The sequence below is a fragment of the Mustelus asterias genome, chromosome 15, assembly GCF_964213995.1.
Source record: "Mustelus asterias chromosome 15, sMusAst1.hap1.1, whole genome shotgun sequence".
In the NCBI taxonomy this organism is placed as follows: Eukaryota; Metazoa; Chordata; class Chondrichthyes; order Carcharhiniformes; family Triakidae; genus Mustelus; species Mustelus asterias.
In genome coordinates, this window is record NC_135815.1 from 65,481,274 (window position 1) to 65,493,560 (window position 12,287).

Consider the following 12,287-nt stretch of genomic DNA (forward strand, 5'->3'; position numbering starts at 1 on the left):
ACCTGATTAGGTGAATTCTTATTTTCCAAGTAGCTTGTGGCCTCCTTTTTCTTCCCATCAACATACACCAAATTACACTTACCCCAATTGAATTTGCACCACCGTTCTATAAGTTTATTGGTGTGTTCATTTCTCAGTATTTACTATACCTCCATTCGCAAATGTTGAAAATGTACTTTGTCTCAATCGTGGAATACCAGTTCCCACCTTTTCATAGATGTCCTACAGTGCAGAGGAGGCCATTCGACCCATCAAGTCTGCACGGACTCTCAGAGTATTTTACCCAGACCCTCGCCCCGCCCTATCCCTGTAACCCTACACATTTATCATGGTTTAACCATCTAACTTGCACATCTTTGGACAATATGGTACAAGTTAGATGGCCAAATCCATCTACCTGCACATCTTTGGACTGTAGCCTGAATAGCTAGTTTTAACCCTTATTTTTTGTTTTGCATCCATTTTGCTAGCCAAACTGCAACGTGTCCCCTAACTCCACATGCTTTGACCTTAGCCAAGGTACTTAGTTTGGCAAAATAATTTTGAAAATCCAAATCTTATATTGCTCTTGTGTTACTTCTTTAAAGAATTCAATAAATTGACTGGAGAGAAGAGACTTTTATAGTATTTAACTGGGTATTTTATACTTTTATTAAATAACAAACAAGCATTATGGATTAAGTAAGAATGTTTATTAATAACTGGCTAAAAGGGTAAGAATAATTGGAACAAATTCTGAAGAAGTGCAATTGATGTTTGGGCAATGATTCATTATGTTACAATGAGTAAGTTTGGAATTCTGGAACTGAGAGATCAAATAGAAAGAAGATTCTGTCAAACCCAACTTCTGACTATTAGCCGCTTGATTTCAAATTAACTAATTGCTTAGCGATCAAAAATAACTGTGTTTTAAGTGAAAAATAGAAGGAATATAACAACAGAGATTCAGATTTTTTGGGGTACAAAATCAGATCAGGATCAATAAAAAGGGGTATATCATTTTTCAATAGATGACAACCAGAATGATTATGAGGATGAGAATTATGCGGAGTGATTATGTAAACTAGAAATGTTCTCACTGAAAGCTGAGAAGTGATGTCATTACTGTTTTTAAAACTCTAATCTAGATTATGTTTCACTTAAGCGACAACAGCCGAGTTATTTTTGATGGCTAAGCAATTCAAGTTGATCTGAAATCAAACAGCTAGTAGTCAGAAGATGATTTTGGCAAAATCTTCTTTCCATTTGATCACCTAAGCGACAACACCAGACGTATAGATGGCCTGTTTGAAACGCGTGTCAAGTATAAATCAAGAATTAGTGATTTGCCAAATTGGATAAGATTTCGTTCCAAAAGTAATGTTTTAGAAAAGAGTATACGAGTAATCTGAGACATGAAATATGGTAAGTCTGTGAGCTTGAAAGAAAAAATTGGTGTTAGGCATTTCTACCACTGGGATTTCCTTACATCATGTTTGTTGTAAACTAATTGAAAGAGACTGATTGCCAGGGCAGTACCGCAGTTCAGATGGGAAGGAAAATATAAACACATATCTATGTCAGTCAGGCCTCTCTAAAATTGCCACTTAATTTTTAAAAATGGACAAGGCTTTATCATGACTATCTATGAGAGGAATGTATAACCTTCAGACAAACCAGCAGAACCTCATTATCTTTTAAAACAAAATACACTAATGCCCCTTCTTGGAGCTGCACAAAGTTTCTCTGCTTTTCTCAAGAATAATTCTGGCCATCAAAGTTTCCAAGGACAACAGTAGCTGTTTGTGATGCTTAATATGCCTCCAAAGAGAACAGTAACTTCAGGCTGCAGCTTGTGTCTTGTCTACCATCTTACCATTGAACAAATAAGGAGCTTCTACTGGAATATTGGAACTAGGTAAGATGCCCTTTCAGAGACTCGGTGCAGACTTGATGGGCCAAATGGCCTCCTGCTGCACTGTCTCCTACCACCCCCGCCCTGTGGAAATTCTCATGTCTGGAAGGACACATGACCCTGCAACAGTCAACCAACCTCCCTCCCTCTGAAGAAACCCTTCAATAGACTTTTGATTCTGGACTCACATAAAACTGTAACTTGTACTTGTGTTCTGGTCGTACCCCCTTCTTTCTCTTGTCCCTCTTTTAGCGTATAAGTGCACAAGGGGCAGACATTGCAAAACCCCTTTCCCACATTGTGTGTGTGTGAAATAAACGAACCCTTTAATTTTAACTTATCTCGAATTTGCTGCGCAAGTAGTTCTAATGATTGGAACATTTCAAATGTAAGGGTTGAGAAGCTATGCCTCCATTTATCAAGGGGAAAGCAAAACACCTTTTTGTTTACTTACAGGTAGTGAAAGGAGGAATCAAGGTTGTTTAAATTAATCCCCCTGCTGTCCATGACTCATTGTTGTTGACTTGTGTAGATATCAAAATGATAGGTGAATTCGATGATATTGATATTTTTTAGTCTAGCAATTTTCATGTTTCTATTTGTGAATGGACAAATTTTGTAGATGGATAATCTCAGATGATTTCACAAAACAAACACGGACCTTAAGATTATGCTAATGAATACGGGCTTGGGAGCAGAGGAGGCCATTCAGCCCCTCAAGCCTGCTCTACCATTCAATAAGATCATGACTGGTATACTTGTGATTCGAATTCCATATTCCCATCTATAACCTTTGATTCCTTTACCGAATAAGAATCTGCCTACATCCTCCTGTTCATATCCCGGCTGATATTACTACTGGAAAAGTCAGATCCCAGGTTTGAACATGGCTTGATAGATCCTAACTTTTATTTTTGTTTAAAAATGTGGTGGACAGCTACTGAATAAAGTCACAGGGCTGATGTACTTTTAACAAAAAAAATGTATTAAACAAGAAAAGACTAACTGTAACACAATACTTAACTATATATTTACAGATACACACAGATTTAAAGGATAAGACCATAAGACATAGGAGCAGAATTAGGCCACTCAGCCTATCGAGTCTGCTCCGCCATTCAATCATGGCTGATATTTTTCTCATCCCTATTCTCCTGCCTTTTCCCAATAACTCCTGACCCCCTTATTATAACACGAGCCACAATATCTATCTTATACTCTAATATTCTCAGTAGTGCACAAGTGCATGTAAACCAATAGGTGCACTGTGGTCAGACACACCACACTCAGAAAAAAAGTGACAATGCTACTCAAACAACCTTTATGGATTTCTCATGAACTCCCTCCACCAAATGCTTGTCACCCTGTGAGCCAACTAGTCTTACTGCAACTCTGCTCTCTTGGAATCTTCTCCCAAACAATGCTTTCTCTTGGATGTTTTCACCAAGGATCCATCTCCAGAGTTACAATCTCTCCTTCCAGTATTCCTCGAGTATGCGCTCGACATGCATTCCATTCAAGCTTCCACTTCCACATAATCTCTCAGGTACCCAGCCATGCCAACAGAACACCACTGCTTCACAGGCCCGTAGCAGGGATTCATCAACCTTCGGGTTTCCTTGGATCTCTGGCCTTTCGCAAGCCCACGTTATCCCAGGTTTGCACCTTACAGCCTTGTCTCTTAACTTGAAGCTTCTAGCCCTTATTCTTAACTGTACTCAATCAGCCTTTTTCCAGATTCCAGTTCCTTCCTTTTGACTAGGTGGTCTTTTAGGAACTCTTTTCTGTCCCTCTTCCTGGTTTTGGGATCTTTCTGTTCTTTAGTTTGGGGCCTTTTCTGTATTCCCCCTTCATGCCTGAAGAATTAATGAAAAGCTGCTTATTATTGGGTTACATTCTTTCAGTTAAACTAAAACTGATCTCTGTTCCTGTGGCCTCTCTGTTACTAGACAACAGCCCCATATTTATATACCCGGCATTTGCTTTAGATTTGTAAAACCTCATTAAAAAATACATCTTTTAAATTGGAATTAAAGCTCCAGTTTCCATAACACACAACTGCAGAAATACAAATAAAGCTTAAACTTAAAGTCATATCGTATTTCTAAACCCCACAAATGCAAATATGACCTAAAACTGTATATATTTCCCAACTCCTCAAAAATATTCAATGACCCCATCCCCACTACCTTCTGAGGCAGAGAATTCCAAAGTCTCAAGTCTCAGAAAAAAAATCTCATCTGTCCTAAAAGTGCAACCTTTAATTTTAAACAAGTGTGCTCTAGTTCTGACTCACCCAGAAGAGGAAACATCCTTTTCACATTCACCTTGTCAAGACCATTCAGGATCTTATATACTTCAATAAAGTCACCCCTCACTCTCCTAATCTCTAGTGGAAACAAGCCCAGCCTGTCTGGCCTTTAAGACAACCCGTTTATTCCAGCCATCAATTCAGTAAACTCCTCTGAACCATCTCCAATGCATTTACATTCCTCCTTAAATAAGGAGACCAAAATAGCACAGAGTATCGAAGATGTGATCTCACCAATGTACTATATAACTGAAACATAACATACTTACTTTTATGTTCAATTCTTCTCATAATAAAGGCTAGCATTCTATTACTTACTGTACTTGCATACTGAATTTTTGCAACTCGTGCACAACATCCAAATTTCTTTGCAACTCTGAATTCCACAGTTGTTCTCTATTTAAGTAGTACGCTGCTTTTCTACTCTTCCTGCCAAAGTGAACAACTTCACATTTTCCCATATTATACTCCCTCTGTCAGATTTTTCAATCCCTCAAACTACCTATATCCAACTGCAACCTCACGTCCTCATACCAAGTGTCATCTGCAAATTTAGCTATCATGCCTTCTCTCCCCTCATCCAAGTCATGATATAAATTATGAAAAGTTGAGGCCCCAACAAAGCAGAAGTCATCCATCAGGACCCTAGACTTGTCAGCCAACAGCTCTTTTAGTTTGCTCAGTACCGCATCTCTCGTGATAGTAATTTCACCAATTTCCTCTCTCCCTTCCACCTCCTGATTTACAGCCATTACCGGAATGTTTTTTCTATCTTCTTTAGTGAAGACAAAAGCAAGATATTTGTTGAATTCATCTGCCATTTCTTTATCATCCACTATTAACTCCCCATTATTACTATCTCAAGGACCACTCACTTTACATACTCTCTTCCTTTTTAAATACCCACAGAAACTCTTACGACGATCTGTTTTCACATTTCTAGCTAGCTTCCTCTCATACTTCTTTTCTCATTTCTTTCTTCTAATTCATCTTTCAGTCATTCTCTGCCATTCTTTTAATTCTGACCAATCATCTAACCTGCCACTCACCTTTGCATTCAAAATTCACTATTCAAAAAGGGAGGTAGAAAGAAAACAGGGAACTCTAGACCAGTGAGCCTAATGTCGGTACTTGGGAAGTTGCTGGAGTCTATTATCAAGGATTTCATAACTCAGTACTTGGAAGGCAGTGGTATAATCAGACAAAGTCAGCATGATCTGGGTTTCAGACAAAGCTCGGCACAACATCGTGGGCCGAAGGGCCTGTTCTGTGCTGTACTGTTCTATGATTTACAAAAGAAAAATCATGCTTGACGAATCTACTGGAATTCTTTGAGGATGTAACTAGTTGGCCGAGGAGAACCAGTGGATGTGGTTTATTTAGACTTTCGACAAGGTCTCATATAACAGACTACTATATAAAGGTAAAGCACATGGAATTGCAGGTAATGTCTTGAAATGGATAGAAAGCTGGTTAGCAGATAATAAGCAAAGAGTTGGTATAAATGGGTCTTTTTCTCACTGGTAGTCAGTGACGAGTGGGGTTCCTCAGGGATCTGTGCTTGGACCCCAATTGTTCACATTATATATTAATGATTTGGAAGAGGGAACTGTACATTTCTGGTCAACTGTGTACAGTTCTGGTCACCCTTTTATAGAGAGGATATTATTAAACTAGGACTACTACCGGTACCACGTGCTAGTGAAAGTAGGAATAGGAGGATTAGGCAGATGAATGCCTGGCTTGAGAGCTGGTGTAGGGGGCAGGGATTTAGATTTTTGGATCATTGGATCTTTTCTGGGGAAGGGCTGATCTGTTCAAGAGGGATGGGTTTCATTTGAACTGGAGGGGGACTAACATCCTGGTGGGGAGATTTGCTAGAGCCACTCGGGAGGGTTTAAACTATTTTGGCAGGGGGGTGGGATCCAAAGCAGTAGGGAGACAGAAGAAAAGTTTGAGGATAGCATGGAAGTTAAAGACAGCACATTAATTAGTAAAGGCAGTGTCAGTAATCCTAGTACCAGACAGATCAGACAGAAGCAAGACAGAGGGCAAGGGAAGTCCAGATTAAACTGCATTTATTTCTATGCAAGAGGCCTGACGGGCAAGGCAGATAAACTCAGGGCATTGATGGGTACGTGGGACTGGGATATTATAGCAATTACTGAAACATGGCTAAGGGGGGGACAGGGCTGGCAGCTTAATGTTCCAGGATACAGATGCTATAGGAAAGAAAGAACAGGATGTAAGAGAGGAGGGGGAGTTGCACTTTTTATTAGGGAAAGCATCACGGCCATACTGAGGGGGGATATGTCTGAGGGTTCGGCCACTGAGTCTATATGGGTAGAACTGAGAAATAAGAAGGGGGAAATCACTTTGATAGGGTTGTACTATAGGCCCCAAAATAGTCAGCGGGAGATTGAGGACCAAATATGTAAGGAGATTACAGATAGCTCCAAGAAAAATAGGGTGGTAATAGTCAGAGATTTTAATTTTCCCAACATTGACTAGGACAGCCATAGTATTAGAGGGTTGGATGGAGAGAAATTTGTTGAGTGCATTCAGGAGGAATTTCTCATTCAGTATGTGGATGGCCCGACTAGAGAGGGGGCAAAACTTGACCTCCACTTTGGAAATAAGGAATGGCAGTTGATAGAAGTGTTAGTGAGGGATCACTTTGGGACCAGTGACCATAATTCTATTAGTTTTAAGATAGCTATGGAGAATGATAGGTCTGTCCCAAAAGTTAATATTCTAAATTGGGGCAAGGCCAATTTTGATGGTATCAGGCAGGAACTTTCAAAAGTTAATTGGGGGAGTCTGTAGGAAGGAAAAGGGATGTCTGGTAAGTGGCACACTTTCAAAAGTGTGTTAACCAGGGTTCAGGGTAAACAAATTCTTCTTAGAGTGAAGGGCAAGGCTGGCAGAAGTCGGGAACCCTGGATGACTAGGGATATTGAGGCCCTGGTCAAGAAGAAGAAAGAGGCACATGACGTGCATAGACAGCTGGGATCAAGTGAATCTCTTGAAGAGTATAGGGGGTGTAGGAGTAGAGTTAAGAGAGAAATCAGGAGGGCAAAAAAGGGGACACGAAATTGTTTTGGCAGATAAGGCAAAGGAGAATCCAAAGAGCTTCTACAAATACATAAAGGGCAAAAGAGTAACAAGGGAGAGAGTAGGGCCTCTTAAGGATCAACAAGGTCATCTATGTGCGGATCCACAAGAGCTGGGTGAGATCCTAAATGAATATTTCTCATCAGTTTTTCCTGTTGAGAAAAGCACGGATGTTAGGGAACTTGGGGAATTAAATATTGATGTCTTGAGGAGTGTACATATTACAGAGAAGGAGGTGCTGGAAGTCTTAAAGCGCATCAAGGTAGATAAATCTGCAGGACCTGATGAGGTATATCCCAGGACGTTGTGGGAGGCTAGGGAGGAAATTACGGGTCCCCTAGCCGAGATATTTGAATCATCGATAGTCACGGGTGAGGTGCCTGAAGATTGGAGAGTGGCAAATGTTGTGCCTTTGTTTAAAAAGGACTGCAGGGAAAAGCCTGGGAACTACAGGCCAGTGAGCCTCATATCTGTGGTGGGTAAATTGTTGGAAGGTATTTTGAGAGACAGGATCTACAGGCATTTAGAGATGCAAGGACTGATTAGGGACAGTCAGCATGGCTTTGTGAGTGGAAAATCATGTCTCACAAATTTGATTGAGTTTTTTGAAGGGGTAACCATGAAGGTAGATGAGGGCAGTGCAGTTGATGTTGTCTACATGGACTTTGGCAAGGCCTTTGACAAGGTACCGCATGGTAGGTTGTTGCATAAAGTTAAATCTCACGGGATCCAGGGTGAGGTATCTAAATGGATACAAAATTGGCTTCTACACAGTGTAGAGAGTTGTTTTTCAAACTGGAGGCCTGTGACCAGTGGTGTGCCTCAGGGATCAGTGCTGGGCCCACTGTTATTTGTCATTTATATTAATGATTTGGATGAGAATATAGTTAGTACGTTTGCAGATGACACCAAGATTGGTGGCATGGTGGACAGTGAGGAAGGTTACCTCCAATTGCAGCGGGATCTTGATCAATTGGGCCAGTGGGCTGATGAATGGCAGATGGAGTTTAATTTAGACAAATGCGGGGGTAATGCATTTTGGTAGATTGAACCAGGGCAGGACTTACTCAGTTAATGGTAGGGCGTTGGGGAGAGTTACAAAACAAAGAGATCTGGGGGTGCATGTTCATAGCTCCTTGAAAGTGGAGTCACAGGTGGACAGAGTGGTGAAGAAGGCATTCGGCATGCTTGGTTTCATCGGTCAGCACATTGAATAGAGGAGCTGGGACGTCTTGTTGAAGTTGTACAAGACATTGGTAAGACCACACTTGGAATACTGTGTGCAATTCTGGTCACCCTATTATAGAAAGGTTATTATTAAACTAGAAAGAGTGCAGAAACGATTTACTAGGATGCTACCGGGACTTGATGGATTGAGTTATAAGGAAAGGCTGAATAGACTGGGACTTTTTTCTCTGGAGCGTAGGAGGCTGAGGGGTGACCTTATAGAGGTCTATAAAATAATGAGGGGCATGGACAAGGTCGATAGTCAATATCTTTTCCCAAAGGTAGGGGGTCTAAAACTAGAGGGCATAGGTTTAAGGTGAGAGGGGAGATACACAAAAGTGTCCAGAGGGGCAATTTTTTCACACAGAGGGTGGTGAGTGACTGGAACAAGCTGCCAGAGATAGTAGTAGAGGCGGGTACAATTTTATCTTTTAAAAAGCATTTAGACAGTTACATGGGTACAATGGGTATAGAGGGATATAGGCCAAATGCGGGCAATTGGAACTGGCTTCGGAGTTTAAAAAAAGGGCGGCATGGACAAGTTGGGCCAAAGAGTCTGTTTCCATGCTGTAAACCTCTATGACTTTATAATGTATCATCTCCAAATTTGCAGATGATACAAAATTGGGTGGGAAGATGAGCTGTGAGGAGGATGCAGAGAAGCTTCAGCGTGATTTGAGCAGGCTGTGTGTGGGCATATGCAATATAATGTGGGAAATGTGAGGTTATCCACTTTGGTAGCAATAATAGGAAGACACAATATTACTTGAATGTGTGTAAATTGAGACAGGTGAATACTCAGCGAGACCTTGGTGTCCTCGTGCATCAGTCGCAGAAAGTAACCCTGCAGGTACAGCAGGCAGTAAAGAAGTTAAATGGTATGTTGGCCTTCATAACAAGAGGCTTTGAGTAAAGGGATAGGGATGTTTTGCTGCAATTGTACAGGGCGTTGGTGAGGCCACACCTGGAGTATTGTGTGCAGTTTTGGTGCCCTTATCTGAGGAAGGATGTCCTTGCTATAGTGGGAGTACAGCGAAGATTTACCAAGCTGACTCCTGGGATAGCAGGTCTGTTATATGGACAGACTAAATGGACTATTATTTAAATGGTAAAAAAATGGCAGCATGTTGCTGTGCAGAGGGATCTGGGTGTCCTTGTGCAAGAATCACAAGGAGTTGGTTTGCAGGTGCGGCAGGTAATTAAGAAGGCAAATGGAATTTTGTCCTTCATTGCTAGAGGAACGGAATTTAGAAACAGCGAGGTTATGTTGCAGTTGTATAAGGTGCTGGTGAGGCCACACCTGGAGTACTGTGTACAGTTTTGGTCTTCTTACTTGAGAAAGGATATACTGGCACTGGAGGGGGTGCAGAGGAGATTCACTAGGTTGATTCCAAAAGTTGAGAGGGTTGGCTTATGAGGAGAGACTGAGTAGACTGGGGCTGTACTCATTGGAATTCAGAAGAATGAGGGGAAATCTTATAGAAACATATAAAATTATGAAGGGAATAGATAAAACAGAAGCAGGGAAGTTGTTTCCACTGGCAGGTGAAAGTAGAACTGGGGGGCATGGCCTCAAAATAAGGGGGAGCAGATTTAGGACTGAGTTAAGGAGGAACTTCTTCACACAAAGGGTTGTGAATCTGTGGAATTCCCTGTCCAGTGAAGCAGTTGAGGCTACCTCATTGAAAGTTTTTAAGGCAAGGATAGATAAAGTTTTGAACAGTAACAGAATTAAGGGTTATGGTGAGCAGGCGGGTAAGTGGAGCTGAGTCCATGAAAAGATCAGTCATGATCTTATTGAATGGCGGAGCAGGCTCGAAGGGCCAGATGGCCTACTCCTGCTCCTAGTTCTTATGTTCTTATATGAGGAGAAACTAAGTTGGTTAGGATTATATTCATTGGGGTTTAAAAGAGTGAGAGGGGATCTCATAGAAACTTATAAAATTCTAACAGGGTTAGACAGGGTAGATTCAGAAAGAATGTTCCCAATTGTGGGGGAGCCCAGAACTAGGGATCATAGTTTGAGGATAAGAGGTAAACCTTTTAGAACTGAGGTGAGGAAAAAGTTCTTCACCCAGAGGGTGTTGAATGTGTGAAATTCATGACCACAGAATGTAGTCGAGGCCAAAACGTCATCTGATTTCAAAAACAAATTAGATATAGCTCTAGAGGTTAAAGGGATCAAGGGGTATGAGGGGAAGGGATTGATCAGGATATTGAATTCAATGATCAGCCATGTAGGGAGGAGTTATACAATAAATGGCAGAGTCATCAGGAGTATAGAAACACAGAGGGACCTAGGTGTGCAAGTCCACAAATCCTTGAAGGTGGCAACACAGGTGGAGGTGGTGGTGAAGAAGGCATATGGTATGCTTGCCTTTATAGGATGGGGTATAGAGTATAAAAGCTGGAGTCTGATGATGCAGCTGTATAGAACGCTGGTTAGGCCACATTTGGAGTACTGCGTCCAGTTCTGGTCGCCGCACTACCAGAAGGACGTGGAAGCATTAGAGAGAGTGCAGAGAAGGTTTACCAGGATGTTGCCTGGTATGGAGGGTCTTAGCTATGAGGAGAGATTGGGTAAACTGGGGTTGTTCTCCCTGGAAAGACGGAGAATGAGGGGAGATCTAATAGAGGTGTACAAGATTATGAAGGGCATAGGGTGAACAGTGGGAAGCTTTTTCCCAGGTCGGAGGTGACGATCACGAGGGGTCACGGGCTCAAGGTGAGAGGGGCGAAGTATAACTCGGATATTAGAGGGACGTTTTTTACACAGAGGGTGGTGGGGGCCTGGAATGCGCTGCCAAGTAGGGTGGTGGAGGCAGGCACGCTGACATCGTTTAAGACTTACCTGGATAGTCACATGAGCAGCCTGGGAATGGAGGGATACAAACGATTGGTCTAGTTGGACCAAGGAGCGGCACAGACTTGGAGGGCCGAAGGGCCTGTTTCCTGTGCTGTACTGTTCTTTGTTGTTCTTTGTATGATCAAAATGAATGGTGGAGCAGGCTCAAAGGGGCCGAATGGCCTATTCCTGCTTCTAGTTTCTAGTTTCTATGAATCCAACAGATACCGCAAATTAATCTCTGCACTACTTTAGTGAAGACATTAGTTCAAAATAAATGGTTTAACATATTAATGGAAAAAAATCAAATGAATAAATTAAACTTTTGCACCTATTATTCCACCATATAATTTAAAACACTATGAAACCAATCAACAGAATTTGAACTGAATGAGCAAAGTTTGATGTTTTTCAATATAACCATGATCAATCAGAAAAGGCAAGATGTTCAAAATTTTCATTTAATGAATATATTTACCTGTGCTCCACGATCATTGACCAGCTCAACTGACCACCTCCCTTCATACTGAATCCACACAAAAATACCTCCATCAGCATCACACGTTGCAAGTTTCTGAAATGGCTCATTCCATCGCACGAGTATCACCTAAATACAAATCAGCAAAAGTTAAGTACATGATGAATTAGAGCAATGGGGAAGAAAATTAACTATGCTCAGTTGCAAGAACCATAAAAGGATTTTAAAAAACGAAGGGACGTGATTGAAGAATTTAAAATTCTGAAATCCCAGCAAGTTAACTTTTAATACAGCACATCTTCATATCTAGAAATCATATTGTGTAAATAGATGCAAAATAACTAAGCATTTCTTAAATGTGTTCGGGAAAACGTGCTTGACCAGTTATGCTCCTGGCCCATCTAGGAAGGAGGTATAG

General features: G+C 41.3%; 1 protein-coding gene across 3 annotated transcripts in view; it reads right to left on the reverse strand.

Annotated features, from left to right (window-relative positions):
- The window catches only part of tulp4a (TUB like protein 4a), a 469,011-nt gene that overhangs the window by 354,680 nt on the left and 102,044 nt on the right, over positions 1 to 12,287 (reverse strand). For all 3 annotated transcript variants that reach the window (XR_013499659.1, XM_078229991.1, XM_078229993.1), the window contains exon 2: positions 11,870 to 11,998. Coding sequence is in view for 2 of the 3 variants with exons in the window: in XM_078229991.1 (XP_078086117.1) it covers positions 11,870 to 11,998 (129 nt within the window). In the remaining variant the exon portion in view is untranslated. The remainder of the gene's footprint in view (positions 1 to 11,869; positions 11,999 to 12,287) is intronic.